At 30.6% G+C, this 27188-nt stretch overlaps 15 protein-coding genes across 15 annotated transcripts, besides 6 other annotated features; 9 read left to right on the top strand and 6 right to left on the bottom strand.

Annotated features, from left to right (window-relative positions):
• Positions 1-684: 684 nt before the first annotated feature.
• CMU_017610 (1-phophatidylinositol-4,5-bisphosphate phosphodiesterase delta-3, putative) lies at positions 685-3321 on the top strand (the record flags this gene model as incomplete). Its single annotated transcript, XM_002140321.1, has 1 exon — positions 685-3321. The coding sequence occupies one exon, from the start codon at positions 685-687 to the stop codon at positions 3319-3321; it is 2637 nt and encodes an 878-aa protein (XP_002140357.1).
• Positions 3322-4103: 782 nt separating this feature from the next.
• On the bottom strand, positions 4104-4819 carry CMU_017600 (uncharacterized protein; the record flags this gene model as incomplete). The annotated part of the gene is made up of 5 exons (XM_002140320.1): positions 4104-4241; positions 4295-4345; positions 4408-4477; positions 4540-4592; positions 4649-4819. The coding sequence occupies 5 exons, from the start codon at positions 4817-4819 to the stop codon at positions 4104-4106; spliced, it is 483 nt and encodes a 160-aa protein (XP_002140356.1).
• Positions 4820-4949: 130 nt separating this feature from the next.
• Positions 4950-5799, bottom strand: CMU_017590 (ubiquitin-conjugating enzyme family protein; the record flags this gene model as incomplete). Its single annotated transcript, XM_002140319.1, has 4 exons — positions 4950-5138; positions 5204-5248; positions 5301-5628; positions 5690-5799. 4 exons carry the CDS (start codon positions 5797-5799, stop codon positions 4950-4952), a joined length of 672 nt encoding a protein of 223 aa, XP_002140355.1.
• Positions 5800-5893: 94 nt separating this feature from the next.
• CMU_017580 (uncharacterized protein) lies at positions 5894-6550 on the top strand (the record flags this gene model as incomplete). Its single annotated transcript, XM_002140318.1, has 4 exons — positions 5894-5955; positions 6051-6277; positions 6365-6423; positions 6479-6550. The coding sequence occupies 4 exons, from the start codon at positions 5894-5896 to the stop codon at positions 6548-6550; spliced, it is 420 nt and encodes a 139-aa protein (XP_002140354.1).
• Positions 6551-6679: 129 nt separating this feature from the next.
• CMU_017570 (polyprenyl synthetase family protein) lies at positions 6680-7702 on the top strand (the record flags this gene model as incomplete). Its single annotated transcript, XM_002140317.1, has 1 exon — positions 6680-7702. The coding sequence occupies one exon, from the start codon at positions 6680-6682 to the stop codon at positions 7700-7702; it is 1023 nt and encodes a 340-aa protein (XP_002140353.1).
• Positions 7703-7733: 31 nt separating this feature from the next.
• Positions 7734-8927, bottom strand: CMU_017560 (26S proteasome regulatory subunit 6b, putative; the record flags this gene model as incomplete). The annotated part of the gene is made up of 1 exon (XM_002140316.1): positions 7734-8927. One exon carries the CDS (start codon positions 8925-8927, stop codon positions 7734-7736), a length of 1194 nt encoding a protein of 397 aa, XP_002140352.1.
• A 524-nt stretch (positions 8928-9451) lies between these two features.
• CMU_017550 (uncharacterized protein) lies at positions 9452-9880 on the top strand (the record flags this gene model as incomplete). Its single annotated transcript, XM_002140315.1, has 1 exon — positions 9452-9880. The coding sequence occupies one exon, from the start codon at positions 9452-9454 to the stop codon at positions 9878-9880; it is 429 nt and encodes a 142-aa protein (XP_002140351.1).
• Positions 9881-10244: 364 nt separating this feature from the next.
• Positions 10245-10267: a sequence feature (AT_rich).
• A 1336-nt stretch (positions 10268-11603) lies between these two features.
• On the top strand, positions 11604-12395 carry CMU_017540 (uncharacterized protein; the record flags this gene model as incomplete). The annotated part of the gene is made up of 1 exon (XM_002140314.1): positions 11604-12395. One exon carries the CDS (start codon positions 11604-11606, stop codon positions 12393-12395), a length of 792 nt encoding a protein of 263 aa, XP_002140350.1.
• A 618-nt stretch (positions 12396-13013) lies between these two features.
• Positions 13014-14471, top strand: CMU_017530 (uncharacterized protein; the record flags this gene model as incomplete). The annotated part of the gene is made up of 1 exon (XM_002140313.1): positions 13014-14471. One exon carries the CDS (start codon positions 13014-13016, stop codon positions 14469-14471), a length of 1458 nt encoding a protein of 485 aa, XP_002140349.1.
• Positions 14472-16816: 2345 nt separating this feature from the next.
• Positions 16817-16862: a sequence feature (AT_rich).
• Positions 16863-17174: 312 nt separating this feature from the next.
• Positions 17175-17208: a sequence feature (AT_rich).
• A 587-nt stretch (positions 17209-17795) lies between these two features.
• CMU_017520 (uncharacterized protein) lies at positions 17796-19970 on the bottom strand (the record flags this gene model as incomplete). Its single annotated transcript, XM_002140312.1, has 2 exons — positions 17796-18445; positions 18680-19970. The coding sequence occupies 2 exons, from the start codon at positions 19968-19970 to the stop codon at positions 17796-17798; spliced, it is 1941 nt and encodes a 646-aa protein (XP_002140348.1).
• Positions 19920-19952: a sequence feature (AT_rich).
• Positions 19971-20256: 286 nt separating the features above from the next.
• On the bottom strand, positions 20257-20991 carry CMU_017510 (uncharacterized protein; the record flags this gene model as incomplete). The annotated part of the gene is made up of 1 exon (XM_002140311.1): positions 20257-20991. One exon carries the CDS (start codon positions 20989-20991, stop codon positions 20257-20259), a length of 735 nt encoding a protein of 244 aa, XP_002140347.1.
• A 661-nt stretch (positions 20992-21652) lies between these two features.
• Positions 21653-21680: a sequence feature (AT_rich).
• Positions 21681-21693: 13 nt separating this feature from the next.
• CMU_017500 (uncharacterized protein) lies at positions 21694-22344 on the top strand (the record flags this gene model as incomplete). Its single annotated transcript, XM_002140310.1, has 1 exon — positions 21694-22344. The coding sequence occupies one exon, from the start codon at positions 21694-21696 to the stop codon at positions 22342-22344; it is 651 nt and encodes a 216-aa protein (XP_002140346.1).
• A 170-nt stretch (positions 22345-22514) lies between these two features.
• Positions 22515-22536: a sequence feature (AT_rich).
• A 199-nt stretch (positions 22537-22735) lies between these two features.
• On the top strand, positions 22736-25195 carry CMU_017490 (uncharacterized protein; the record flags this gene model as incomplete). The annotated part of the gene is made up of 1 exon (XM_002140309.1): positions 22736-25195. One exon carries the CDS (start codon positions 22736-22738, stop codon positions 25193-25195), a length of 2460 nt encoding a protein of 819 aa, XP_002140345.1.
• Positions 25196-25511: 316 nt separating this feature from the next.
• Positions 25512-26354, top strand: CMU_017480 (uncharacterized protein; the record flags this gene model as incomplete). Its single annotated transcript, XM_002140308.1, has 1 exon — positions 25512-26354. The coding sequence occupies one exon, from the start codon at positions 25512-25514 to the stop codon at positions 26352-26354; it is 843 nt and encodes a 280-aa protein (XP_002140344.1).
• A 117-nt stretch (positions 26355-26471) lies between these two features.
• Positions 26472-27056, bottom strand: CMU_017470 (uncharacterized protein; the record flags this gene model as incomplete). Its single annotated transcript, XM_002140307.1, has 1 exon — positions 26472-27056. The coding sequence occupies one exon, from the start codon at positions 27054-27056 to the stop codon at positions 26472-26474; it is 585 nt and encodes a 194-aa protein (XP_002140343.1).
• Positions 27057-27188: the final 132 nt, after the last annotated feature.

The raw sequence follows: 27188 nt of genomic DNA, 5'->3' as shown, positions 1-27188 counted from the left end.
AATATAAACTAAATTCATGGCAAAATTTGCCTTCTAGATGTATTTATACTAAAATTCACCTGTGAGTACTTTCATAAATAATGTCGATAGTCCTCAGCCTCCAATGATATGTACTATCACAAAGGAGTTCCTAAATAACCATCTTATAATATATGCACTTATCTGGACGGTAATCAATATATTAGTAAATGATTCCTGTGGCATAGTGCAAAAAAATTAGTATTAGTATCAATGGATATAACTGATCCACATAACTCATGTAGTGATGTAATCAGACTATTGCTATTTCACTTCACTATATTATTGATATAGAATCAATAAATTCTGCTGAAACACGGAATATAGCATGTCATCATTAATTCGAATATTTCTCAAGGAACCTCTGAAGCTCAAAAGAATTTGCACCTTTATAGGCAATACTAAGTATAATGACCATAAAGTAAACTAGCCCTCATCTCTAACTAATTTTGGTTTATCAGTTCTATAACGAAGAGTGCTTAAAGTACAAAAGAGAAGAGAGAGATTACCGTAAGAAAATGAAACTTATTATAGCGGGCTTTTACCTAACCAGCTGTCTAAACAATTCCCGCCATTGAAAAAACTACCCGACATGTCAAGAATGATGCAAATTTAGATTACATGCCGAATAGAATGATTGAAGGTATTTGAATCTGAAAGAAAACGATGCTTCAGTCAATAGTAGATCAGAACGGTGAAATAAGTTTAAGTAAATTAGTTGGTAGTCAAGACTTATCGGAATATGTAGTAACTATCAGAACATTTAGAGAGATTGTTTCTAAGCTAAATATTATGGTAAGTGAAAGATTAGTGGAAGTATTAGGTAGTGTAGATGTAGATTTAGCTTTGGAAACATGTAAAAAGGGTGCTTATCTTCATAAGTATCCAAGATCTCCGTTTTGCAAAAAAAGCTTTAGAAGATATTTCTTCAAAATAGACCTTGATTCAGGTAGTTTAATATGGTTACAAGAGAGTAATATTACCTTATGTTTACCTAAAAAGGGCAAACAAGAAAAGTTGTATCTGACTGATGTTAGTCACATCCTTCCAGGTTCTGACTGTGATTTTTGGCGTGCAAGAAATACAAATAGCAACGATAATATAAATGCAAATCTTGGAATAGAACTCGTGGTGACTAGCCGAAGAGGTTCTTCACTAAGGTTATTTTGCTCTAATACTGAAGAGTGGAAACTGTGGATTACAGGAATGTTAGTAGGACATGCTTTATCTAGAAAAGAAAAGACGATCTCAAGACGAAAAGGAAAAAAAATAACTGATTCAAGACATTTCATTACGCATGATTATATTCGACGCCAGTGGGAACTTTCAGATTTGGATAACTCAGGTTCTATCAGTTTTGTTGAGTTCATGCGTTTAATAAAAAGATTGCAGATGCCAGTTTCAAAAACTTATGCTAATACACTATTTTCAGAGTATGACAAAGATAACAATGCTGCATTAGATTACACTGAATTTCGTAGCTTATTAAGTCAACTATTGATCTTACCAGAGTTACATGATCTGTTTGAAGAATATAAAGATGAAACAACTAATGTTGTAACAGCTGAAAGATTTAGAAATTTTCTAATTGATGTACAAGGAATGGATCCGTCAAAAACGTTAGAATCGTTAGTAAATACTGTATTAACCTTAAAAGAGCCATTTGTTGAACGTGGTGGGCTTACTGAAGTAGGATTCAATATATTAATGTCTTCAGAATTCAACTCTGCTTTTGATCCTCTTAAAAAAGAAGTTTACCAGTCATTAGATGAACCAATCTCTCACTATTGGATTGCATCAAGTCATAATACATACTTAACAGGTGACCAATTAACATCAAAATCTGAAATTGGACAATATATAAATGTGCTTCTACAGGGTTGTCGTTGTGTCGAATTGGATGTTTGGGATGGGCCAGACAATACACCAGTAATTTACCATGGTCATACTTTTACTTCAAAAGTATACTTTGAGGATGTAATTAGAGCCTGTAAAGACTATGCATTTCAAAATTCACCATATCCCGTAATTTTGTCACTAGAAATGCATGCTTCGGAAGTCCAGAGAGAAAGAGTTGCTGAAATTATAATGTCTGTACTAGGAGATTCTCTTTATAAATCATCAGATAGTCCACCTAATTACATGCCATCTCCAAATGAACTAAAGTACAAATTTCTTGTTAAAGCAAAGATCCCAAAAGAAAAGAATAATGAAGAAGATGGCGATGGAGATGATGAAGATGATCCAGATGATACTGAAGCAGATGTGCTTGAAAGTGACACAAAATATATTCCCCGAAGAAATAAACTTGATCAGCCTGGAATACTATCAAGTACTTCTAATACAAGACCTAGATTATACTCAACTTTGATATCATTGCCTGGTAAAGCAATAAAGTTGTTAGATATAGAAACACGTAATCGTATGAGTATTGGATCATTAGTTGAAACTAAGTTCTTACGCTTTGCTAGAGAGAATAGTAGTGAATTTGCAAGATTTCATCAAGATCATTTGTGTAGAGTATACCCTTCAGGTACGAGAATTTCAAGTTCAAACTACAATCCTATGATTCCATGGGCTTACGGGGCTCAAATAGTTGCTCTAAACTATCAAGCTACTGGTACAGCATTGTTATTAAATGAAGGACGTTTTCGTCAAAATGGTGGATCAAAATGTGGGTATGTTTTAAAGCCTCAAATGATGCTAAAAGTAACTGAAGAAAATAAGGTTATGGACCCTATGGATCCACTTGCTACATTGGAATTGTTCGATGTTCCACCAGTTAGAGTCAGCATTCAAATTTTATCAGCTCATCAGTTACCTGATAATGGATCTCAAAGTAATAGGGGAATTGTAAGCTTGATTGGTGGAAGTAATTTATCTCCTTATATAACAGTGTCAGTATTTGGTGGTCCTAGAGACGAGTATAAAACATGTAGAACTCCAGTAGTATCTAATAATGGGTTTAATCCTCAATGGAAAGATCTTATGCCATTTACATTTCATGTGTTATGCCCAGAGATTGCCATTATAAACTTCGAAGTTAGATCAGCTGATTCTATACAATCAGACTTTATTGCAGCTGCTTCAATACCTATTTCGTGTCTACGTCCAGGTATAAGATGGGTTCAATTATTTGATAAAAATCTTATGGATATACAGTGCTGTGGTATTCTTGCAAATATATCGGTAACAATTGAACTACCTAAGGCATTAATGATATCATCTATTACATCTGGAGGTAGAGCAACATCAACATCATTGCAGGAAGCTCTCCAACAATTTAAAGATGTGAAATTCTAATTGACATCTCTAAATAGTATTTGACTTTGACTTCTATTACTACAATACATCGAAGTAAACTTTACTCCTTTAAAGGCTATAATTTTTAATTTCTATAAAAAGAAATTTTTGAGTTGATACGTTGAACCTAAATATCTAGATATACAAATGAAATACAAAGGAATATTAAATAAAATTATTCAGAAATAATAGTATATATTTGAAAGTTAAATTAGCTAAAGTAGTGAGCAAAAGTCTGCAATCATACTTATGCTTAACAAAGTGTAATTGGTATTTGTTTATAGTACTGTATACATTTACATAATATTGCAATTTTTAATAGATTTAGCTGTATTCAGTATTTGTGGTTTTATATGCTGAATATCACAAAATTTTAGAAATACTCAAGCGTATAGAGAATATGATAATCAAAATTTACGATAGCTTCTTTTTTTTTTTTTTCTACTTTATTAAGTTGAGCTGTTACTATTTTAATTCTTAAGAATACTTATAAAGAAGATGTTAAGGAATAGAAGATAAATTAAGTACTTGACACAATGTTGTAATAGTAATAGCAATCAACCAACTATATTCCTTACAAGATTTCCTCTCAATACTTGAGAATTAAAACTGATTAAAATATTAATGAGATTATCTTTGACGAACTGTATGGATTTGTTACTTTTGTGGAGATTTTTACTAGGTAGGTAGCTTTCAAAAATAATGGGCAAATAAGTAATTTCCTGTTTGCAATAATCACAATTCTAAAATGCTATCTATCCAATATTAAACTATTTACAGAATTATAGGTCTGGTTTCCTATTACCTCTAAATTCTGGGTTAGCACCACCAGTGATTATCATGTGATATACAGTAATTCCGATTAAGGAGAAGGCAAGACCGGCAACGAAAAACCAGATAGTAGATACTGTGATGAATACCTAAAATCCTGGTATTTGTGAAAGAATTTAATGAATTAATGTATTATACTTACCGTCCACCATAGTGCAGGTGCAGTGCTCTGACATACTAGAGAAGTATTAACCTGTATTTATATTTAACTTCATTAAAGGAAGTAACTTAAAGCATATTTGCAAATGTACTTACCCATACAGTACCAAGTGTAAACCATAGAAAACTAGCAACAAATAATGAGATCTCTCCAATCAGTGCAAAACTACAAGATAATATTAGTATATTTAGAATTCAAAAATTAGAATCCAATTATCCCCATCTTACCCATGTCCAAAAGTTGATTCAATCACACTAATCACTTTTGTAGCTGGAATTGACTTTTTTTCGATAAATTTTAAAGGTTTACTTATTTAAAAATATAAGGGAAACTTACTAATAGAATTGCACCAATTAGCCATGATTTTAAAGGTGCATCGCATACACTTCGATAAGAATATATAAGCACACCACAATATACTAAGTCAAATAAAGCAAAGATGACCAGAGATAATTTCTTAAGGTCACTTGTATGCTGTTTGAAATTTGAATCTGTATCATATACCATTAAATCAAAAATAAAGAACAATACACTTTTTTATAAATAATAGTACAATCTTTTTTAAAGGAAATATAGCTGGCTACATGTAGGTTGCATGCATTTACCGGTATTTATGAGTTATTATCTTCAGAAATGATCACTCAAAATGAGATAGTAAAGTCCAAATAATTCTATTTATTAACTTCATAAAAGTAGGAATTTCAATGTGACATAGAATAAGTATTAAAAATAGCACAATAAAAATGACAAAAGTAGATTTCATTAATCTCGGGTTACCCTTTTTTGAGGGTTTTTGCAGTTTGTAAAAATATCCTATATTAGGATCCTGTTAAAAAAAGCAATTATAATAGTACTTTAGAGTATTAAATATAATAGCCGATTCAAACATACATAGTGTCCATCTTTCAAAAATTCTGGAAATAGTTCAAGAAATACCTGTAAAGATTGGAAATTAAATGTTGAAGGTACTAGTTCTCATAAAACAAACCTTGTTTGATAAGTTGAATTTGTATGATAAAATAGCTAAATGTTTTCTTTCTTTGGGCCCTCTAATTTCTCTACCAATCATGGGTTGTTCTATAGAGTCAGTCATAACACTTAGTATGGCTTGCAGTATAGTTTCTATTCGCCAAGATGGGTTCCATGACTCTGGATGATGGTCTGACATAGAAAAGCATAGTCTAGTATTTGTGGTAAATCGGCCATTTGGTGTCAAAAAATATATTGAAGGTGCTTTGTATGGATACTCTTTAGGAAATATTAGTTTACCATGATATATACCACCGAAATAAGGGGTTTCAGCTGGAAAATCATATCTATAGAAGGGGTTAGTTAATAAGTTTCAAGCAAAGATGGATAAATAAAATATTAACTTACAATACAAAATGCCAAATAAGCAAATTTCTAGTTTCTGGCCTAGCAATAATATTGCTAGGAAATTTCCCCTCCAAGTTTTTATATTCTCTAGATAATCTATTAGCAGCCATATTAAGCTATTTCATACGACCTCTTACGCAGATTACCGGCAAAAAAAAAGTTGATAAATTATATCATGACTTTAGCAAGATACAATAGTTAATTATGCAACAAATAAGATTAGGAGAAACCCCTTCAAAGAAAAGACATTGGACTTCTGAAAATAAGTAGGTTGTTACTATTTTGAAATAAAAATCTATATTAGCAATAGAAATGATATTATTCTGAACTTGCTTGGTTTTTTATTTATTTTTTTCGTTAGTTCCCAAGTTTCCCCATTATCAGTTACTCAAAATTCCTACACCCCGATTCAAAAATACGGAACTAATCAAAAAAGACTTAGCTACTCTATGAATAACAGAAAAGAAGGACATTTGAAACATCTTATTTCTGAAAGAATGGCTAGTGAGAAACTCGATATTTTGGCTAAGCTTGGAGGTCAAGCAAAAGCAACAGCAATTGAGAGTCAAATAGTGTGCCTTTCAAGAGGTACGTAATTTCATAAACAAAACTATACTTTTTTTTTTATTTCCCTAGGTAAATTTTTGAAATTCTGTACATTATTTTAATTTTCAGATGATCTTGTAGATCTTGTCCTTACAGCTTGTGCAGAACAACCTAATTTTTATCAAAAGGTATGCCCTATTATGTGATTTACTCAAAGTGTTCATAAATTTTACATATTCATAGGTCAATCGCAAATACCTTGATTCATTGACATATAATGTAAAAAAGAGTACTTTCACAGATATACATAAATAAGTTGAACTTTTTTTTATTTAAATGTACTGCCTTCTCTTTCTTTTTCAAAAAAGAAGACAAAAAGTCTTGTAGCGGCTCTATTTAGTTACCTTTGCTATTAAATAAAAAAACTTTACATTCTTGTTAGATATGGATTTTATCATTGAAAAGTTCTTAGGTTTTTATCCTAATATTAGCAAGTATGCTCTAAAACTTTTCGATGAACTACCTATAAGTGAATTTTATCGTAGAAAAATAGTAAACTATTATATGAAGTGCCTCAATTACAATATTGAGGGTGGAAAGTATATGCGTGGGATCACTCTTGTAGAAGTAGCATATAAATGCTGGAATAATGGGGATAAAATACTGTGGGATGAAGTTTTAACGGCTGGCTGGTGTATTGAAATACTACAAGCTTTTTTTCTAGTTGGAGATGACATAATGGATGGCGGAGAAATGAGGAGAGGGAAAGTATGTTGGTACATCTCACAAGGTCTGTCAATGGGACTAAATGACTCATTTTGTTTATATATAATGTCAGAATTACTAATGAAAGGTGCACTAAAATCTTATAGTATGGATACACTAGCAAGAATAATGGATTTACTACATAGATGCATCTTTTACACAATCTTAGGTCAACATTTAGATACAAGCCCACTTTGTTTAAAATCAACGGAAAATTTAGATGAGAGGTATTTTGCAATGATTCAAATGAAGACATCTTACTATTCAATTTATTTACCTATTTGTATTGGGTTGTTATTGGCTAACTCTACTAGTGGCATACCTCTTGAAGTAGAACACTTTAGCAGGATAATTGGTGAATATCTCCAAATAGAAAATGACTTCCTTGACTACTTTGGCAACAATGAGAAGACTGGGAATGATATCGAGCAAGGAAAACTAACTTGGCTCCTTTGCAAAGCTATGCAGGATCCATTACTTAAAGATGATATAGTGGAGAATTACGGTAAAGATGCAGAACTTATAAAAGAAATTTATCAAAAGCTTAATATGGAGAGTATTTTTGAGGAATACAAATTGGAGACTAAAAACAAAGTTTCATCTATTTTAGAGAAGTTAGAAAATGAAAATTTACGGAGAGCTCTTAGATGTATTGCCATAAGGATCTTCTCATATCATGATCAGAAGTGTACCTCTTTATAAAGTTATTCCCAATGGAACAATAATTTATGACTTATACACTATAGAATTCAAAGTCACGTTCATTTCTTTTAATATGAGTTTTCCAGCCATTTTCAAAATCCTTGGGAAGTATAACATACCTATTCTTCCTCACTGCCTGCATACCAGCTTCTTGGCATATCGCAGCAATATCAGCAGCTGAAATCTTTTCAGGTCTAGATATAAAATCTTCAAGATCAACTTCATCACTAAGGTTCATTTTAACAGTAATAGTTTGAAAAATTAAACGTCGTTGTCTCCTATCAGGTAGTGGGAATTCTATTTTTCTGTCTAATCTCCCAGGTCTCAATAGTGCTGGGTCTAGTGTATCAGCTCTATTAGTAGCCATTATAACCTTAACATTTGTTGTCTGATCAAATCCATCCATTTGATTGAGTAATTCTAATAATATACGTTGTACTTCGCGATCTGCCCCTGTTTGAGCATCAAAACGCTTAGTTGCTATAGAATCAACTTCATCAATAAAAACTATAGCAGGGGAGTTCTCTCTTGCCAATCTAAATACATCACGAACCATCCTAGGACCCTCTCCTAGATATTTTTGAACGAATTCAGATCCTACTACTCTGATGAATGTTGCAGTAGTATGATTTGCAACAGCCTTTGCTAACATTGTCTTCCCTGTTCCTGGAGGGCCATACAAAAGAACACCTGTTGGTGGATCAATACCAATTTGCTGATATAATTCTGGACAAACTAAAGGTAACTCTACAGCTTCACGTACCTCTTGTTTCTGTATATCCATTCCCCCAATATCTGCATATGTGACATCTGGTTTCTCCTGCATTTGAAGCATCTGTATACTCGAATCAGCCTCAGGGGGCAAGATATCAACAACTGCATGGCTGTGTCTATGAAGAGCAACAGATGCAGGAGGTTTCAAATGTTCCCTATTAATTGTGCTCAAGACTCTAACATAATAGTTTGATCCAGCTGTAGAAGATACAATTCCATAATGCGAATCAATCATTTCTAGAAATTGACCAATGACTAGAGGAACAGACTGAATACGTCTAATTTCCTCCTTTGCACGAATTAACTCACGTTTCAAACTTTTTTGTTCATCTTTTATGTAATCTTCTTGAACATTTAGGAACTCAAGTTCTTGTTCTAGCTGTTTGAGTTGTGTATACAAGGACTCATCCTTTGTATTAGAACTGAGGTTATTATATTTAATACTTGTCATTAAAACTATTATTACTGTTGTCGAGATCCTTTTTTCTTGAGCCTACTTTTAAAGTAAGAATAAGCGCTTTAGTACGTGGGTTGTGATCAGCGCTTTATATGTAAATCAGTTGATAAGTTTGAATCAAAAGAAAGCCCCCAAAGCAGTTTCATGTTTTAATTTCTTCAAAACATATAAGGATTCACTTTTATGAAATAATATTTAATTAAATGTGTGATCTAAATCTACATTATAAGCATACACAGATTTTTAATAAACATACTGAAGATACCTGTTAACTAGTATTTCCTATTCTCTTCATAAACTGTGCAGAGGTAATCATTTAGATTTATTTAGTTAACTAATTTTATATTTAGAATCTTAGCTTATATTCTACTCCTTGAATAATGAATTATCTACGGGAATTTCTGGATTAAAAAAAGACAGTAGATTGATACCCTATCTTATGCGCTATTTTAGTGGATGCTCCATGGTTATTTCATTAATGGAATGTGACATTACTAGAGCTATGCTTATTAGAAGAAATGACAAGAGTAGCATTAACTATTACAGATTCTTGGGTATTTAAAGAAAGAAACTCAAATTTAAACTGTGGCATTGATAAGCATTGCGATGTTTATGCTTTAGAAAACTACGAACCAGAGGTAGAAACAAAAAAAGAAAACAGTGAAGAAAAATATTCAGGTTGTAATTATCCATACACTAAGGATCAACTTTCTGACTGTTCTACAATAGTGTATTCAACTTCATCCTCTCAAACTAACACTACATCTTGTGAAGGTTTTAATATTTCTAATGATAATATATTTGATAACAATGAATATATATGGCAAAAAATAATAGGTATTAGGAAGAAATTCACATCTATTTTTTGGTCAATTGTATCTTTAGATGATGATATACCTCTTTATGATTACAGCATGCCAATAATAAATGAAATATATAGCGAATAATATACAGTACAAAGAAAATAATTTATATTTACTATACTTGACTATACATCTCAACAAGTCTTTTTATGTTGAAGTGTTGCAACGCAAATATTCTTTGAGATTCACGCAATTTCTTTATGGAAAATATACGCCTCCTTACCAAATACCCTCTATAATTCTTTTGTATTATTATGGCGTACTTTACTTGTTTATTAATATCTACCATCCGAAATATCAGCTAAACTTCAATATCTGATTAATGCTACTTGCTAAATATTCTAAGAAAATAGTGTGGCAAACTAAGCTATTCTAGCTAGCTAACTACACAAGTACACTTCTAGATTAAAATAGTCCACATATATATAGTTAAGTATTTGAAGTAGTCTATTAATATAATTTTTTTTTAATGTAAAAAGCACTAGGAATTGATTATTGTTGTAAAGGAAAGAAAGGTTTGATAAAAAACTATACCCAAATATTCACTTAGCTTAAGTACATCAGGCGGCGAGATGTGCTGGTTCTTTATTAAGGGTAATCAGTGGAGTGCTGTATACAATATCAGAATTAGTAATTATTCTAATATTTAAGGGTGTATTCTACCTGGTCAATTTTCTAATATAGTTGTACTGTTATAAATAACTATATACATCAAGTCCATAGCTTTGGAGAAGCTAGAATACATGGACAAAGTAAATAATATATCTTCTTATGAGAATTACTAGCTGAATTTTCTTACTGAGGGTTTCCAGTTAGTGAGTGCATACCTATGTCTATTATTCTACTATATACTCTTGTCTCTATATGTTACGTGAGAAATGAGATCTTAACATATACTCCTTATAGTTGGAAGTAAAAAACCTTCTATCTTAAAAATATCTTGTGTAGTGACATATTCAATATATTAAATTATGATATACAATCGGCTAATCAGCAAATATTGTGAAAAAGACATTAGACATAAAGTACCCTCGCAGAAATTATTTGGTCCGCACAAGTGCGGCATATTAATAAATCTAGTATATATAACCAGTTCAAGACAATTCCCAGTTCAATAAAAGTTAGATTTATGAAAATAAAAAGTCGTGAATTGTACTACTCAAGATCTATAGATATATCTGCAGAATACTATTACAATATTAAAGTGGAGGGGATCAAGTAATACAAATAGTCTTGTGAGTTCATCGAGCACTTATGTCGGTTTCAGAGCTCTTCTGAATTATGTCATTCTAAAAGGCTTTATATGTAGTTTAAATTGAATTATTTATGTTCCCTATATAAAATGGAAATACAGAACTGCAAATCAAGCATTTCAAAATACCTCCAATAAATACTTCACTACAAGTACTAATTAAGTTTTATAATGGCTAATTTCTGATATATCTACTGTGAAGTATATATAAGTTGTTGACTACTTCCTTAGTTTAAAAGATTAAGGTCATTGCTATACCACTAGTTATATAAGCCAGCAAGAAGTCGCTGTGTTGCTAGTATATTATTAATAAGTCTATATCGCAATAATGCAGTGTAATGTTATATTAAGTTGATGCTTTGTAGTATTTCTAGAGAAAAGTAAGAATTACATAAAGTTTTGATGTCCTTTATTCTTATCTTATACCTTTAATAAAAGCGGCTGATTCAAAATAAATAGATAGAGAGACGTGACAGTTGGGTACCTGTTGACTATTAATTCGGCGAAAAGAGTAGTACAGTTATGCAGTTTTTGGTCAAACTGTGTTAAGCCAAGATGAGGCTAAGTTTCATATTTTTTTATGTTTCATTATTTATTTTTTTTTCTCAGTATGGAAATGGGGAGGTAACAAAACTTAAGATGACTCCAAATGAAATACTTGCTACTATTGATGACAATTTGCAGCAACTTATGCAATTTGTGAGAGTTTTGTCAGTCAGAAGTAGTCATAGAGCTACTACTAAGTGTATGACTGTGATAAAAAATTTGAAAATACTAAGTTCTGTTTGTAGTAAGCATAATATTTCTATTCGTCCTTTGACCGTTCTTTGTCTTAATGGTATTCTTTGGTTACCTGAGGCTTGTTCTGAGCCACGTTTGTTACTTAATCATCTAATTACTTATGAATTATTGTTTAATAGTAACTCACAAAATTTACAACCAAAAGCTATAATGGAAAAAGAAATTCCAGAGAATAGTACTAATTATCTTCTGAATAATGGACCTACACAATCAAATCAGCTACATAATGTAAAGCAATTATTTAGAAACCAGAATAATGACTCAATTGAATATAACAACTCTAAATCTACTTCAAATGATGAAAGTATACAAAGTTTTATACCAGAGCCAGTTTCTCTTCCTACTGAAGAATCTCACTTACCCTTACAAGTTCAGCAAGTCACTGAATATGATAATGAAAGATCTGTTATACTTAAATACTCGGAAGATCAAGAAATAGCTGATAGAAAGAAAGAACTAGAGGAAATAGCTAATATGAGAAAAGGTAGAAGGCAAGAATTCGAAGGTTTTAAGAAGACACTAGAGAAGGTACTAAGTAATAGTTAACCTACATCTGTTATAACTATTGAAGAAAAAGGCTCCTGATCCTTAGATCTTTATCATTTTATTTAAAGATCAATAACTATTTTGATATAATACTGATAATAATTTCAGTCATTCTCATTCTACAACCGGTTCAACTACAAAATCTAAGATAATCTTTGTATATTTCTCTAATACTAGCTTCTAAAGTGGTTTCTAGACTTTAAACCTAATTATATTAACAAATTATGTTTACCAAGACTATTCCTTATCACATATAATAGTGAAGTTGATTTGGAAGTTCAATAAATTGTTCATATATCTCCCTTATTTTGTCAATGCACGTGAATACTTTGGAATCTAGTGCAGTTGCACTTCCTTATACCTTATTTGAATATAAGAACTTATTAAAGCACTAGCAGTCAATAGGTAAGTCCATGTATTTTGAACTTTATTCACTACTTACACTGGGTTGTGTAAAATATATGTATAGGAGCTGCTAAAGTAAATACTTCAATGTCTATTGGAACTTTCTCGTTGTAGATGGGTTCTTAATGTTAGTTACAGCTTAAGGCGCGCATTTAGCAGAAAGGTCTCATGCTAGAATCTCAATATTTTTAAATATACTATTACTGTTGTGCTATGAATAAAAATACATTCATTACTTTGGGGCTATGGAGATATAAATCTATCTTTCTACTTACTATCTTGATAAGCTTCTCAAAAAGGATTCAATGCTATATAAATAAGAGAAGTAGATCTCAAAAAGAACTTTTGCCGCAGGTTGGAAAGTATGATGAAGTTGGGTTAAACAGCTTAAATGTTATGGAAAAGGGACCATTATTATTTAATATATCAAGTATATCTGATACTAAAGAATACAAATCTGTGTTATTTTCTGAAGAGGACTTAGTCAGTAAATTGAAAAATATAATAAAGTTCCAAAAACTTAAAGATGAGGAATTTTCAGATTTAATGGTACTAATGAGATCTTCCACAGTAAATAAACAGCAAGGAAATGTGGTATTAGAAAAAAGTGATGCTTCAGGAAGCTATAATAGTGTCTGTAAGCTCTCACCGATGGAATACCAAAAGTTGTCCAGATATTCCAAACTTCAGACTACAATGGGAACTAGATTGCATCGCCAATATAAAACCTTTGTACCTAGAAGTCCAGAAAAAACGATTAGAAAAGTTAACAAGCTAGAAACTAAAGGGGATACTGCATATAAAACTACTGTGAAAACTCTTCAAGATGTTATTTATGAGTCCATGAATGAAGCACGAGCCTCAAGCCTTCTAACAGATAGAAAACTACATGAAGCTCAAGCTGAAAGTATAAAAGCAAGAACTGAAGGAGGATATGAATCTTTGAAAGAAGATATAAGAGCTGCCAAAGTTATAGCAAGAAGAAAGCTTGTGGAGTCTGGAGAATTAGATCTGGTAGACGAGATTTTAAACAGTATACAATTAGAAAGAGATCATCATGATAAGAATAAAGAGTTTGGAATACAAAAAAGTAACCAGATAGATTTGTTAGTTCCTATTCCACCAAATTATACTGAAGACTTATCTTTAGTTGAGAAAGATAGTGAAGAAATTGATACTAAACCAATTAAAGATATCAACTCAGTACTTGAAGTTCAGGTCCCAGATCTTCCTGAAGAAGTCACCTCTATAGAGAGTAATTCAAAAATGCTACTCAAAAGGAAAGGGATGCTACCACCTGGTGCTAGTAGAGAGCTGGAAGAATTCAAAAAAAGAGGTATAAGAGGCCATATGATTGGTACTAATCTGGATTCAAAAGCATCAGGTAAACTTAATCCTAGGGATCATATCTGGAAAGGAACTTCCAGTAAATTAGATAGTAATTTTGTTAAACCCGAAGGATTTTTACCCCCATCAGCTAAGCAGCATGTTTCCAGTAAGGATGTACAACTGAATACCCATGCATCACATTCTATACTAACTCCTAAGATAGTAACACCGAAACAGCCTTTAGGTAATGATTTATTGGACGAATTTGAGCAATATCTACAATCAAAGCCAATATATAACGTAAAAGATCTATCCGAAGCACCAAAACAATTGTCAAATTAGTCAATTCCTTTCTGAATTAGTATACCAGCCAGTACCATCGTTACTACTGTAGAGGTAATAAGGTAATTCTTTGAATAAGGATACTACAACAAATTATTAAATATTAGAAATTCTATATAGAGAATTACTAGGAAATAATACTTAAATTTTTTATATGTATTCTGAGTTGTATTACAATAATTCGGATTTCTAAAATATTATTGAATAATCATGATTTCATTATACTACATGAGTCTAACTTTTCTTAAAATTCCTGCAGCTAACACCTATAACTGATGTATTATGAACTAGAAAATGTTTATTTTGAAGGAATATTGTTCAGTAACACTGTATAATTTTTAACATTATCTGTGTAATCGAGTTGGTATCATAAATTTGGAAATACTTGGAAATAACTAAAATACACAAGTTTATGATATTCTCAGTAACAACCTTTTAATAATATCTTTGATTATATAACTACTGATATCAGCAAAATATTGGATATACTTCCTAAAATATCCTTATGGTTAGATATTGACTACATTGAATTTAAATAAAAGTATACCTAATTAAAAAAAATTCAGATAAATTGAATGTTTTCTGGGATCTTAAATAATTACAATTTAAGATTACTTTTAAAGATGCTTTATGGCTAAGAAATACTAAAAAAAAAAAAATTCTTTTAGAGAGTACTTTAATAACAAAATGAAAAGTAGCTGTAACATTTGAAGTAATATAAGTGACCTTTTCATCATATTTAAGTTTTTTAAAGAAATTTTGGGAATTATCTTACATTAATCCTATAAAATATATTTACTTAAAACTTGATTTATAGTGAGTTAAAATAGATAATAAGGATATATAAAATTTTATAATCTGTTAACTATAGATTCATGAATTTAACCATTAATTTAAAACTGAGAGATAATCTTTAGGTAAATAAACAAAAATTTGTGTATCTTATTATGCTAAATTTCATTTTATTGTTTGAGAAATCTCTAGAATAACCCGATAGAGATGTTTGCAAGAGTATAGGCAGAAATTTGTAGATTAATCAATTAAAAGTTTTATATAATCACTATTTCATCAATATACTAAAAAACCTACAGATAATTGAGATATTGCAATTACTTAATTTACAAGCTTTTCTACTTAAAATTTGTGAAGTTCTAATGCTAGACAGTTATAAAAAGCTAATGAAAGTGTAGTATTCAAAATTTATGACTACTTAATAGTTGATGTAAATCCATTCAAGTTTGTATGTTTATAATATACTGTACATTAACAGATTTTAATTAATTGTAGAGCCCATAGTAATAATGAGATTTAAACTGAGTATAGGAATGAGTATTTTTGTGTTTCTCCTTTGAATTTGAATATTTTCAAGAAAATACCTTACAATATTAGAGTTAAAACTAATAAAGATTATTCTATAGATATTTTTAAAGTTTTAATGCTAAGGTAACTTTTTTACTCTGCAGATAAAGGTTTCAGGAGAACCTTCTTATAATATTATATTGTATACTTCTTAGCACAGTAGTATATAATTTTGCATAAGTAGTCCATTGTTCATTTTTTTTTTTATAAATCTCAGTATTTCCTATTCTATATCAGGAAATAAAATTATTGGTAATTGATACTTAAATATCGTACTTTATTGATAATATACCTAGACCTAGAGCTAATTCTATCATTAAAATATATAAACCTTGGGTAACTAATTTATAATTGACTTTATATAACATAGAAATAATTAATGTTAAGTTTATTATGGAGCTTGCTATGGTAGTAAGATATAATGTATAAATTAACTAGAAATTATCACAAATCAATTGAAAATAGCTTAAATTACATTATAAGTTTTAATTCGTGTACTTTATTGTTACAATAGATGATCTACATAAAAAAAAAGATAATATAAAGTTCACCTAGTACTGTATACTAAATTAAAAAAATAAACGTAAGTTTAAACTACACTCAGGTAATTGTGTCTTTATATACGAGTGCTATACATTATATATCTTGACTCTCATACAGTTTTAGAGAAATATTTCTGCACACTTAAAGTAGTTTTTCAAATATGTGAGTAAAATAGTTTTTTTTTTATTCTACTTATTAGAAGTATCAAGTCTGAATAAAGTACTTAATATACCTCAGTACTTGATATTGAAAATCCAAAACAGATTATGTACTAATTCTAAAATATTATTCACTGGTAGTAAAGATCTTGTGAACATTCCAATTAAGTTGGTCTTATTGAACTAATGCTTGTCAATTCAATAATAATAAATTTGTGAAGTTATCAGGTTTAAATACTTTGCAAAGGATCTTGAGTGTATATCTCTAGAAGTAGTGTAAGAACCTAATTATTTTATTTATATTGTAAATTCATAAATATTCAATAATAAAGTACTTTTTGGTGTGCCAGCCATTCTGATATCTAATACTATTTGGAACAGCTTGCTAGCTGAAGATAAAACTACCATAAAATTCGCCGTACTAAATGAATAGTAATTAATTGTAGCTCAGTATATTTAATATTAGGATATTACTGAATAATTCAAGACCATAATATAAAATCTGATTTAGGTATTAATAATTAAGTACTCTTAAAATTAGTTTAAGTTATAAATTTTAGCTTATAATATCCATTAACTCTATCAGGTACATTTCGATATTAATCTATCAGAATTATATTATAGATATATAAGACAATAAGGCTTAATTTATTATTTCATAATATTTTAATATTATAGTAGATTTATGGTAGCTATATAAGTTAATATTCAGCAAAGGTAGTTTTAAATTGTTATTATTTTGACCTAAGTAGTAACTTGTCATTATCTTTAAATTTACAAAGTTCTAGAGCATATACTTTCTTTTAATATAAGTGAGCTGTAAACAAATCTAGGTTTTTAAATCATTCTGAGTTACTTAGCAACAATGAACTGTCTAGGAATAAGTGGATATGTATAAATTAGGTCAAGAGTTTGATATAAATTACATAAACACTGTTTAGGTGTTATCAAACCTAAATACAACTTTGTGTATCTTGTATTCAAGATATTCACCATAAAGTGTAATTAAACAAGAGTATTTTTATGGTGATTAATAAAAGCTAATATATATTTGTAAATAGAAAGTATTTGTTAGAGCTACAATATTTGAATATAAGCCACATATTTAGCTAGTGAAAATCAGAAAAGTAAATTCAATGAGTAACAGTATTGTACTTAATAGTTGAGTATACAAGTACTTTCTCCAAACAGTCCTGATATCTCAATATTGGCAAACAATTAAGCTAGATATATGTATTTATTTTTAGAAAGGATTGATATATAATTATATTTTTGGAATATGCAGGTGTTGCATTGGAGGAATTTCACTTTCTGGTAAAGGTATTTGTATTAAATTGGAAATATCAGAGGCTTTTATTATATTATCACTCATATCTAATTCAGAGCTTCTTGCTTTAATTTGCTTATCTCCTCTTATTTTATTTCTTTTAATAACAACTTTATTTATACGATAAGCCTGGTTAGGGGGGGAAATTGTTATATTTTTTTTTTCTTCTGTAGAGTTAGGGCTATTAAGGTTAATTTCACGAAAAACGAAGTGACTACTCGTATTATCGATTTTGGAGAAATCCTCTGCATGTTGTGTATTAGTTTGGTTAGTGTAACCTTCAGTTAAGGCTTCTTGAGTACTTTCTTGAGTACCTTCATAACTCTCCAGATCTTCTGGTAAAATTAGTAACTTCTTTTTAACATATCTCTTTTTTTTTCGATATTTCATTTCATTTATTATCTCTGCATCAGTTCCGTATTGTAGGTGTCTATATTCAGGATGAACTAAAGAGTCATATCTTGAAGATACCTTCGTATCAGTACGTACACTTGAAATCGTCCTTGTCACTTGAGCAAGTGGGAGGATTAGATTAGCCAGTGTAAATATACTGGCAATAGAAGCCTCAGTACTGGAACACCCAATTACTTGAGAACTAAATAAAATTAAAAAAAGTTTTAAAGCTACCAATAGCATAACAGTTTCGATGAACCTTCACTTAACTCTCGGTAGTTTTTGCTTTTAAATAAGAGAAGCGCCTCACTTGTCATGATCGTGGTATTATCTCTCTCAGTAGAATTAGTATTGTTAAAAGTAATATTAAGCATATAAATAGTATAAAATAGTATATTAATATTGTTTATTCACTCTAAATTTCGTACGTCTTCTTCTGTTCATCATTCTATTAAGGCCAGGCTTGTTATCCAAACTACGTTTAACTTTACTTGCTGTACTTACAATACCTACTATATCTTTTTTACCTGGCAGATTACTCTCTTCTAAAATTACTTCTGTGATATTACCTATAGACTGACTTTTAAGCTTTGAAATGAGTTGATTACTAATATCTTCCTTTTGTTTCATATAATTTCGACGGTAAGCAGCTCCTCCCCCTACAACTCCACCTATAGCTAAAAGTAAAGAACTACCAACGCTACTTGCAATCTTCGCAATATCCTCTGGGCTCAATGCTGCAGTATTTGATGAGGTATGTGAGCTATCAGGTGGTGTTGTTTGTGTATTTGATTGTGAACTTGCTTTTGTATCTACAGGTAACTCGGAAGATAGCCCTAATGGTACGCTATTAGTATAGGAGCTTGAATCTTTTGTGTCTAAATTCCTTGTAGATAATAGGTCCATATACTGTTTTAAATAAGAATTCGAATCCAAATTAGGAGAGATATCTGTATAGGGTATCACATGGTCATCTGTAGGAAGCCCTACAGAATGTCCTAATGAGGAATCTGATAAGGCTGAACTCAATTTACTAGATTGAACTATTGGTAAATCTGAGTGTACATTAGAGCTATGTGAGAGAAGTTTATTAGTGGGAGCTGAGGATAAAACCATGAGGTTTTCTGCTCCTTCATAGCAAGGTTGATTTATATCTATATTAGAGTGTACTCCAATATTGGAGCTACGAAAATCACTTAACTGAATTGGGGGTACATTGTTAGAACCTTTAAATCCTACTTCCGCTGGATTAGTATCTGAAATCACTTTATTAACGCTTGAAAGATTAATTTTACCACTCACAGCAAAGTGACCTTCTAAAGAAGGGTCAGCTTTCACTTTATGGTTACTATATATATTTAAGATCTCCTTATCGGTATCGGATAATCTCTCATTACAAGATATTTCAGTTATTGGTGTGACATGTTTATCTTTGGTACCTAGACTGCATGCTTGTAAAGATAAGTCTAAGTCTGACCTTATATTAGAATCAACCACTTCCAATTTTTTATTTGTATGATCATATGAATTATGAATATCAGTAAGAATATTTTTAATAGGTATATCTGTTGAAATTCCAGTTGCACCAGAGTGTAACTGTATTATATGAGAATAGTCATCAATGTAAAGGGGAGATATGTCCAAATAGTTTTCAATATGACAGCTGGCATATTTAACTATTAAAAATATAATATTAATAAAGTAGATCTTTTTAAGCATTAATTTAGTCAATATAGTACTTTCACCACAAATTCCATGCAGTATTACCACCTTTTTACCACCACTATTTACTACATTCTCCCGCCTTTTTTCTTTTTTTAGTTAAGGTATAGCAATTTCAATGAGTATTTAGGTAGTTCTATAGCAAAGCAACAACAGGAAAATATATATTCGAAGGCAGTTTCTACTTAGCTATTGTATGAAGTAATTAATTAATTATCATATATAAGTTACATAGGATAAATACACCAAAATGATTACTTTCAGCAATAGTATATCAAGAAATTTATAGTTCAATTGATTCAAGAGACTCCATTGTAAAGTTTCTTGTACTTATTGTACGAATATCACCACCTATAATTAAAGGATCTTTCATTTCAGCTCTATATCTTAAATATTCTGTAACTTCGAATATGAATAATGAAACTAAAAAGAGGCTGAATAATGTTAAGAAGGCTATAGAGCTCCATTGGGCTATAGTAAAAGTTGAAATAGAACAGTTAACTATTCCATATGGTATAAATTCCTCGTTAATATATAATTTGTTACTATTTGTGACATTAACAGAAAAAAAAGAACTCGAACTTGTATAAACCACAGCATTTGCAGAAAATAACGAGAGATCTGTTATAGAAGTATTTGATACACATATTGACTGGCATAGGCTTACATTGAATAATGGCGTTATTCTTCGTTTATATCCAACATTAGGATAAAGGGGTATTTGTATTGTTTCTCCAAATATATATATATAATTATCACCAGCTATCTCAGGCCTACTAATTGGGCTTGTTGTTACATATGGTGTGGTAGCATAGGGATCATTAATATAAGTTGTATAGTGACCTGGTACTGATGAATTATACATAGAGGTGACGACAATGTTGTTTCCCATACCATATACATCTATTACTACATATTGATCTTCACTTGTTTTAACATAGGCTAGAAATGTACTCAAAAACAAAGTAATAACCGTTAAAGTTGTAACTGGTGAAATTCTTAAATAAATTACGAGCATTTACGACATTGAGTTCGGAAATTTTAGCTTATAAAGAGTTCTAATGAACTTAGAAAATACTATAAATTTCAATCAAGTTACTAATTTCTATTGCTAGTGATGGTTTTATTTGCAACACACAACTCACACTATTAACACACGAAATATTAAACCTATAGAATAATCTAAGTCAGAGCAAAAGTTACAAAATAGTAGTAATGTAATTAGCTTGGATAATAATATTACGAAGTAGTTTTAGTATAGTTAATATTAACGAATTTTCTTATCTTCTTTCTAAAATAGTGCAACTACTTAAAGATATAGATATAGTTTAACACTTAACAGTTCAAAAAGCTATAGAAATTAATTAGCAAAGCTAATACAAGGTCCCCTTGTACTTAAAAAAAAATATTAAACTTAATTCTCAGTAAATTACTTTAGATTTTAGCCAGTTCAGATCTATTTCGCGCTCTTCACGTGTAGTAGGAATACAACGGGAAATAACGTCGTGTGGATGCACACGGATTAAAAGATGTAAGTATACCTAGGTATAATAGTATATAGGCTATATAATTTATCCATATCAATCTATAAATTACTAGATATCTATTATACAGCTAAATAAAGATCAGAGTTGTAATAGTCTCACTTCTAAAACACTTTATTGTTTATCATAGTTACCAATTAATAGTAAAAATTTATTTTTAAAAGTGATATAAGAATATGGTTTATTTAAAATTGATATGTATCTCATTTTGTGTATTATCTTCAATGAGTTCATCACGTGCAGGGACTTTTCGTTCACTTGCAACAGAATTCATAAGTGAATCCCCAACAATAACAACGACAGTACAATCGTATTCAGTAGAACTGGCAACTACTAATACAATTAAGAAATCAAAGGACATAGAGCTATTATCTGAGGCTTATAGTCATCAGATCTTTAATAGTACCAATAATGAACGCACTTTATTAACAAGTTCACTTAGCTTTTGGGATCATGTAAAGGCTGATATTAACAGTATATTAGAAAAATTAAGATCAGATATTCACAATAGTACTAAAGATTTTGGAGGATTTAGGAACAATACAGGGCACTTCTTTGAGGAAGCTGGTAGTAATATTGGGCATATTATTTCCAAGGCAAGTTATTTTATAAGTCGTTTGGGACATAATATGGATAATTTTGTTAATTATACTTTCCCTGAAGTGCTAAATCATACAAAAAAGCTTGTGCATGAAGGTGTAAGTTTATTTGGAGAAGGAGTGGAAGATGTTTCTAAAGTTGTACATGAAACTGTCCCGGTAATTGAGACTATCACCAAAGAAATTAGAGGTACAGTAAACGGGACAAAATCTGACTTATCGATATAAAGAGCCAAACAGAAGAAATTGCTTATTATTGATATACCTAAATGAGAAAATATCTACGCAACCTTTCCATTATACTAATCGGTTATTTTAATATTTATTCCATCTTTAATTCTAGTTGTAAACTTGGTTGATTACTCCATGTTGGATTGTATACTTTTAAAATCCAACTCTTAAAATTTTTATTAAATATAAGAGGGGAATGTGTGCATGCGTATTTACGTGTCAGTGGATGATATTGTGTACATGTCTAATTGGAGTGTCACTTCAATTCATAACAGGTTTAACCTAATTAGTTGGTTATTTGTTTCCTTTTAATTTAAGAGATTACTTAGAATATTTAGTTGCCCTGATTTGGAGAGAACTAATGAAGTCAGTCCTATTAATGTTATACATGCTAGTGCATTGTATTAGCGGTCTCAACAGTGAAGTGTTAGATACTGTTTCTTTTAGAGGTAGGCAAGGTGAAGTGGACGAGAAATCTCCAAATCAGATGAGCCAGAATCTTAATAATACTAAGATCAACACGGAAAGATTGGTACAACCTTTTTCTCTTGAAATTATTCAGAACTGGTTACACAATAATTTACTAACAAGTAAGGTCAAAGATACATTCGATCATTTAACAAATGCTGTGAGTTCTTGGAAAAATATATTACATTTAAGTAACAATAGTAGCGAAGTAGTTGGAAAACAAGAGATTACTTCAGATAATATACTTAATAGTAATAAAGAAGTAATTTTGGATATTCAGACCCCAAACACTATAAGTAAGATGAAAGGTGTAAATACAACAAACACAACTCTAGGGATGATAATTGACCAAGCTTTTCAAGATGTCCTGTATCACGATGTAGATCGTTCTAATTTAATTGGTATCATCAAGAGTGATAATACATCAACTATGAACGTAAATTCTTTAGCTTGGGAAATGGCAAATACCCAAAATATTGTAGGAGCTAATTCTGCAGTGATAATACTGGAAAATTATCCAACAAACCATGTTGCAGCAAAAAACCTCTTGCTAAAGGCTTTAAGGCCAAATATTGATATTTTCAGTATAATTATTTCAGCAAACAAAGTTATGCGTAATCTTCTGCAACAAGGTGAGTTAAGTGATAAGAGGCATGATAAGTCACTAGACGAATTGGAAAAAAAGATAAATTCTGGAGAAATAGAGATGAGATCAAAGTCAGGATTACCAAATTCATCAAAAACACAAAAGAAACCCTGGTATGAGCCATTAAAGGAATTGGGTATTTGTCTTTTGAATAACAAAAAAACGATTTTTGATGCAGTTATATATATTATTGAAATGTCTTTAGGATCAACACCTATTGGTTTAGTAGTTGTAACTGTTGTACGTGTAATATCGGCAATTATATCATTGATATATGATATGGTTCAGAAAAGAAGAGGAAATTCCAATTTGATAAGAGTGCTTAGAAATTTAGATAATGTAAAGGCAACATATTCAGCTAAAGCTTCTTTAGGATCAAAATTAATTGAGACTGTAGCATCTAATATGCAGTCCATCAGTGATTCTCAATTCCGTTTAGCATTGATGTTTGATTCTATAACTGAATTGGCAGAGCAAGTTCAACAATCGGAGATGAAAACTGAAACTCAAGTCATTCAACGAAAGCTTGAGAGTGTGATAAATTCGACATATTCAGTCATTGATAATAATACCAATCATACAATATTAAATGAAAGTTTCTTAAGAAGGTTGAATTCAATAGACAATATGGAAGCCTATGTAGGAGTGAGCATTAAGGATCATTCATTTTACTCAAAAGCTGCTGATAAACTGGAAAACTTGGCAAAGGAGATATATAAATTACATTGGGATAACCCTTATAAAGTGAGAATACTTAGTAATTCTTCAGAAAAATCAAGTTTAGCCAATAAGAACCAGGAAGTCTCATATTCAAAAGAAAGTAATCCCCCATTGACAACAGGAAGCAAGGAAAAGTGGTATGATGGTTTAATTGCATTTGCTAATTCAGCAACAGTAACTGATGGTGTTCCTGCTGTATTAGATATGCTAATAGATTTATTTGGCACAATCTTTAAAGGTAGTTCAATTGGACCTCCAGTATTAGCAGTAATAAAAGTTGTTGGATATCTAGTTGAGACTCTCATCAAAGTATTCGCTCAAACTTCTGCTAAAAGACAATTAATTCAAGTATCAAGAACCATTCCAGAGAAGATAATTGGGAATAATAATTACATTGATCATGTACTGCAATCAATTACAAATTTGAATGACCAAATAAAAGTCGAGTTACTTCGTATAAATAAGTATATTCGACAATTAAAAATAGAGGATGATAATATTGATCTACATTTGGGAAATGAAGATTGGGACTTAGAAGATGTATTAAATTTCCAAGGTTCACTTGATATGGCTATCTTAAACAATAAAGAACTGGCTTCTATGGAATACAGGCAAAATTCTGTCACAGAAAATCATTTTTCAAATTCAAGGTCATTAAGTGAGTCATCACTATACTTATTAAACCAGAGTGAATTTGAATTTCATGACTTCTTATCTAAAATTGGTAACTTTTTTGAAGGTACATTTGATAAAATACGTGATATTGTAAGAAATATATTCACAAAATTATTTCATGGGGAGAAGTTACTAAACTTTATTGAAGAATTCATTCACTTAACTATTGAATTAGTCAAAGCAATATACAATGTTATTCGAAATAAAAGTACACAAAGGCTCCTCTTACATTCAATAGAGCTTTCTGATGACCCTACTTTGCACAGCATATTAGAGTCAGAACTCTACAAGACTGTCACAGTAGGACAGGATATGTCAGCATTTAATTTCATAATGTAGTGAGACAAATTGAAAAATCACTTTTTTGAGAAACCATATATTTGTTTTAAAGTAATGACTACACTATTTAAGTACTTATTTGTAGGCTAAATATTACTAGTGTATCCGATAAATTAGATTTTTTTAACTTTGCGCCATTATAAGGTCTCTTGTAACTATCTTAATATCCGCACGAGTATTTATATTTGAAATACTAAGCAGAAACATTTGAATTGATATATTATTTTGGGCTATATACTTTATTATCTTAACATTATATTGGGACTTAATTAAGCAGTAAGATAGTTCCTACTTACTTTATAAAATATAAAGAATAATGTATGCAATTCATCTTCTACTCCTTTTCTTTCTATGCTTTGTTTTTGTGGATTCTTTTGAAAATTTAAAAGCATATGGTTGCTATGTTCTTAAAGGGGGGATTGACAATGCATTAACACTACCACGTACAATAACTCCTATTAGTAGTGATAATTTATCCTCAACTGATGTGCACATAGTATGTGTTTCAATGGTTAAAGGTGGTGCCTTTCGGCATGGAAACTTGAAAGTTGGGGACAAATTTGACTTGACAAATATAGAGCATGAAGCTAATATTTTTATACCAAAGCCTTTAGTAGAAACTGGAATATATGGAAGTGATTCTGGATATTTAATTATCCCAACTTGTAAATTAGCCTTAATTAAAGTTATGGCGCCTACAACCTTACGTTTACAAATAGGAAGCCCCTTCTTTATTGCACAATGCATTAATATAGAACCTCCACAGAGTAAGCATACTAAAGATCCTGAGGACTCATTTATTTTGGGTGCAAATATTTCATTTAGAGATAAACCATTTGAATGTAGATTTGACAATTCATTTGATGGTCATAAACATCCAATTGTGTTTTGGACATGCTATTCACGTGTAAATGAATTGGTAGTTACTGAAATGACAGATAAAGTTACTGTAACTGAAAGAGAAGTTATTGCAATGGCAAAAGACAATGGAAGTATGCAAGGTAAAATAGCAATAGAGGCTCTGTGTAGTGGTACAATAACATTGAGAAGTCATGGGAAAATAAGTAAGAATAAAGAATTCCTTCAAATTCGATGCAGTGATGAAACACATATAAGGGGTGCTTTAATTAAGGATCTTACTAAGAAACAAAGTAACTGACGGGAAATTTAATATATTAAGTTTCAAACAGTGTTTAGATGAAGTACTTAATGTGCCAATGTATATGTTATACTTGAGTTAAATATACCCGGTAATAAGAGTTGAACTATTTGTAAACTACAATGTTATTTTCCACATTGACATCTGTGACATAATAACTGTACCCTGCTCAACTGTCTTTTCATTGTTACTAGCTATTTTGATTGAGTACGGCTTGGACTTTATTGTTGAAAGCTTCCAGAATGGGGAAGGGATTGCCTTTAGCCAGTTAAAGTCTGATACTGAGAACGTCTCATATGTCAAAAAGTGTGCACTTTGTAAATTTGAATATGTTAAGTGTTCACTATATAAGTTGTAATAGTTAGGATCTTTCGATGAAATATCAAAAGTAATGTGCTCACTATCTTCCATAAGTGGAGAGGTTGTTACTGATAGCCATATTTTTAGATTAGTGCAGCAATGAATCCTTATCTGTTGACACGTTACACCAAATACTGTACTGGCACAATCTATAATAGTTACGGATCTCTTAGCTGGACCCAGCCAAATGTAACTTTTTGTAATATTCTTTAAAGTTAAGCTCTCAAGTGGAACTAAAACATAGAGGATTGTATCTTTTATATTTTCAATATTTAGAGTTTTGGAGACTTCTCCTGGTCCAAAAAATGAAGTACACCCATTCAGATCCTTTATTAAGTTCATTTAATATGAAGAATTCATTGCCAAAAAATAGCTTAGATTCACTTTTTCCCGGGGTCAAAACAATATCACTCTCCAATAAAGCGCCGAAGGTACTTCTTAAAGGAAGTAAAAGATATTCTCTTTTTTTTTTTT

Source organism: Cryptosporidium muris, genomic scaffold, assembly GCF_000006515.1.
Source record: "Cryptosporidium muris RN66 scf_1106632373407 genomic scaffold, whole genome shotgun sequence".
In the NCBI taxonomy this organism is placed as follows: Eukaryota; Apicomplexa; class Conoidasida; order Eucoccidiorida; family Cryptosporidiidae; genus Cryptosporidium; species Cryptosporidium muris.
The sequence above is the reverse complement of the archived record's forward strand: the minus strand, read 5'-3'. Positions and strand labels throughout refer to the sequence as shown.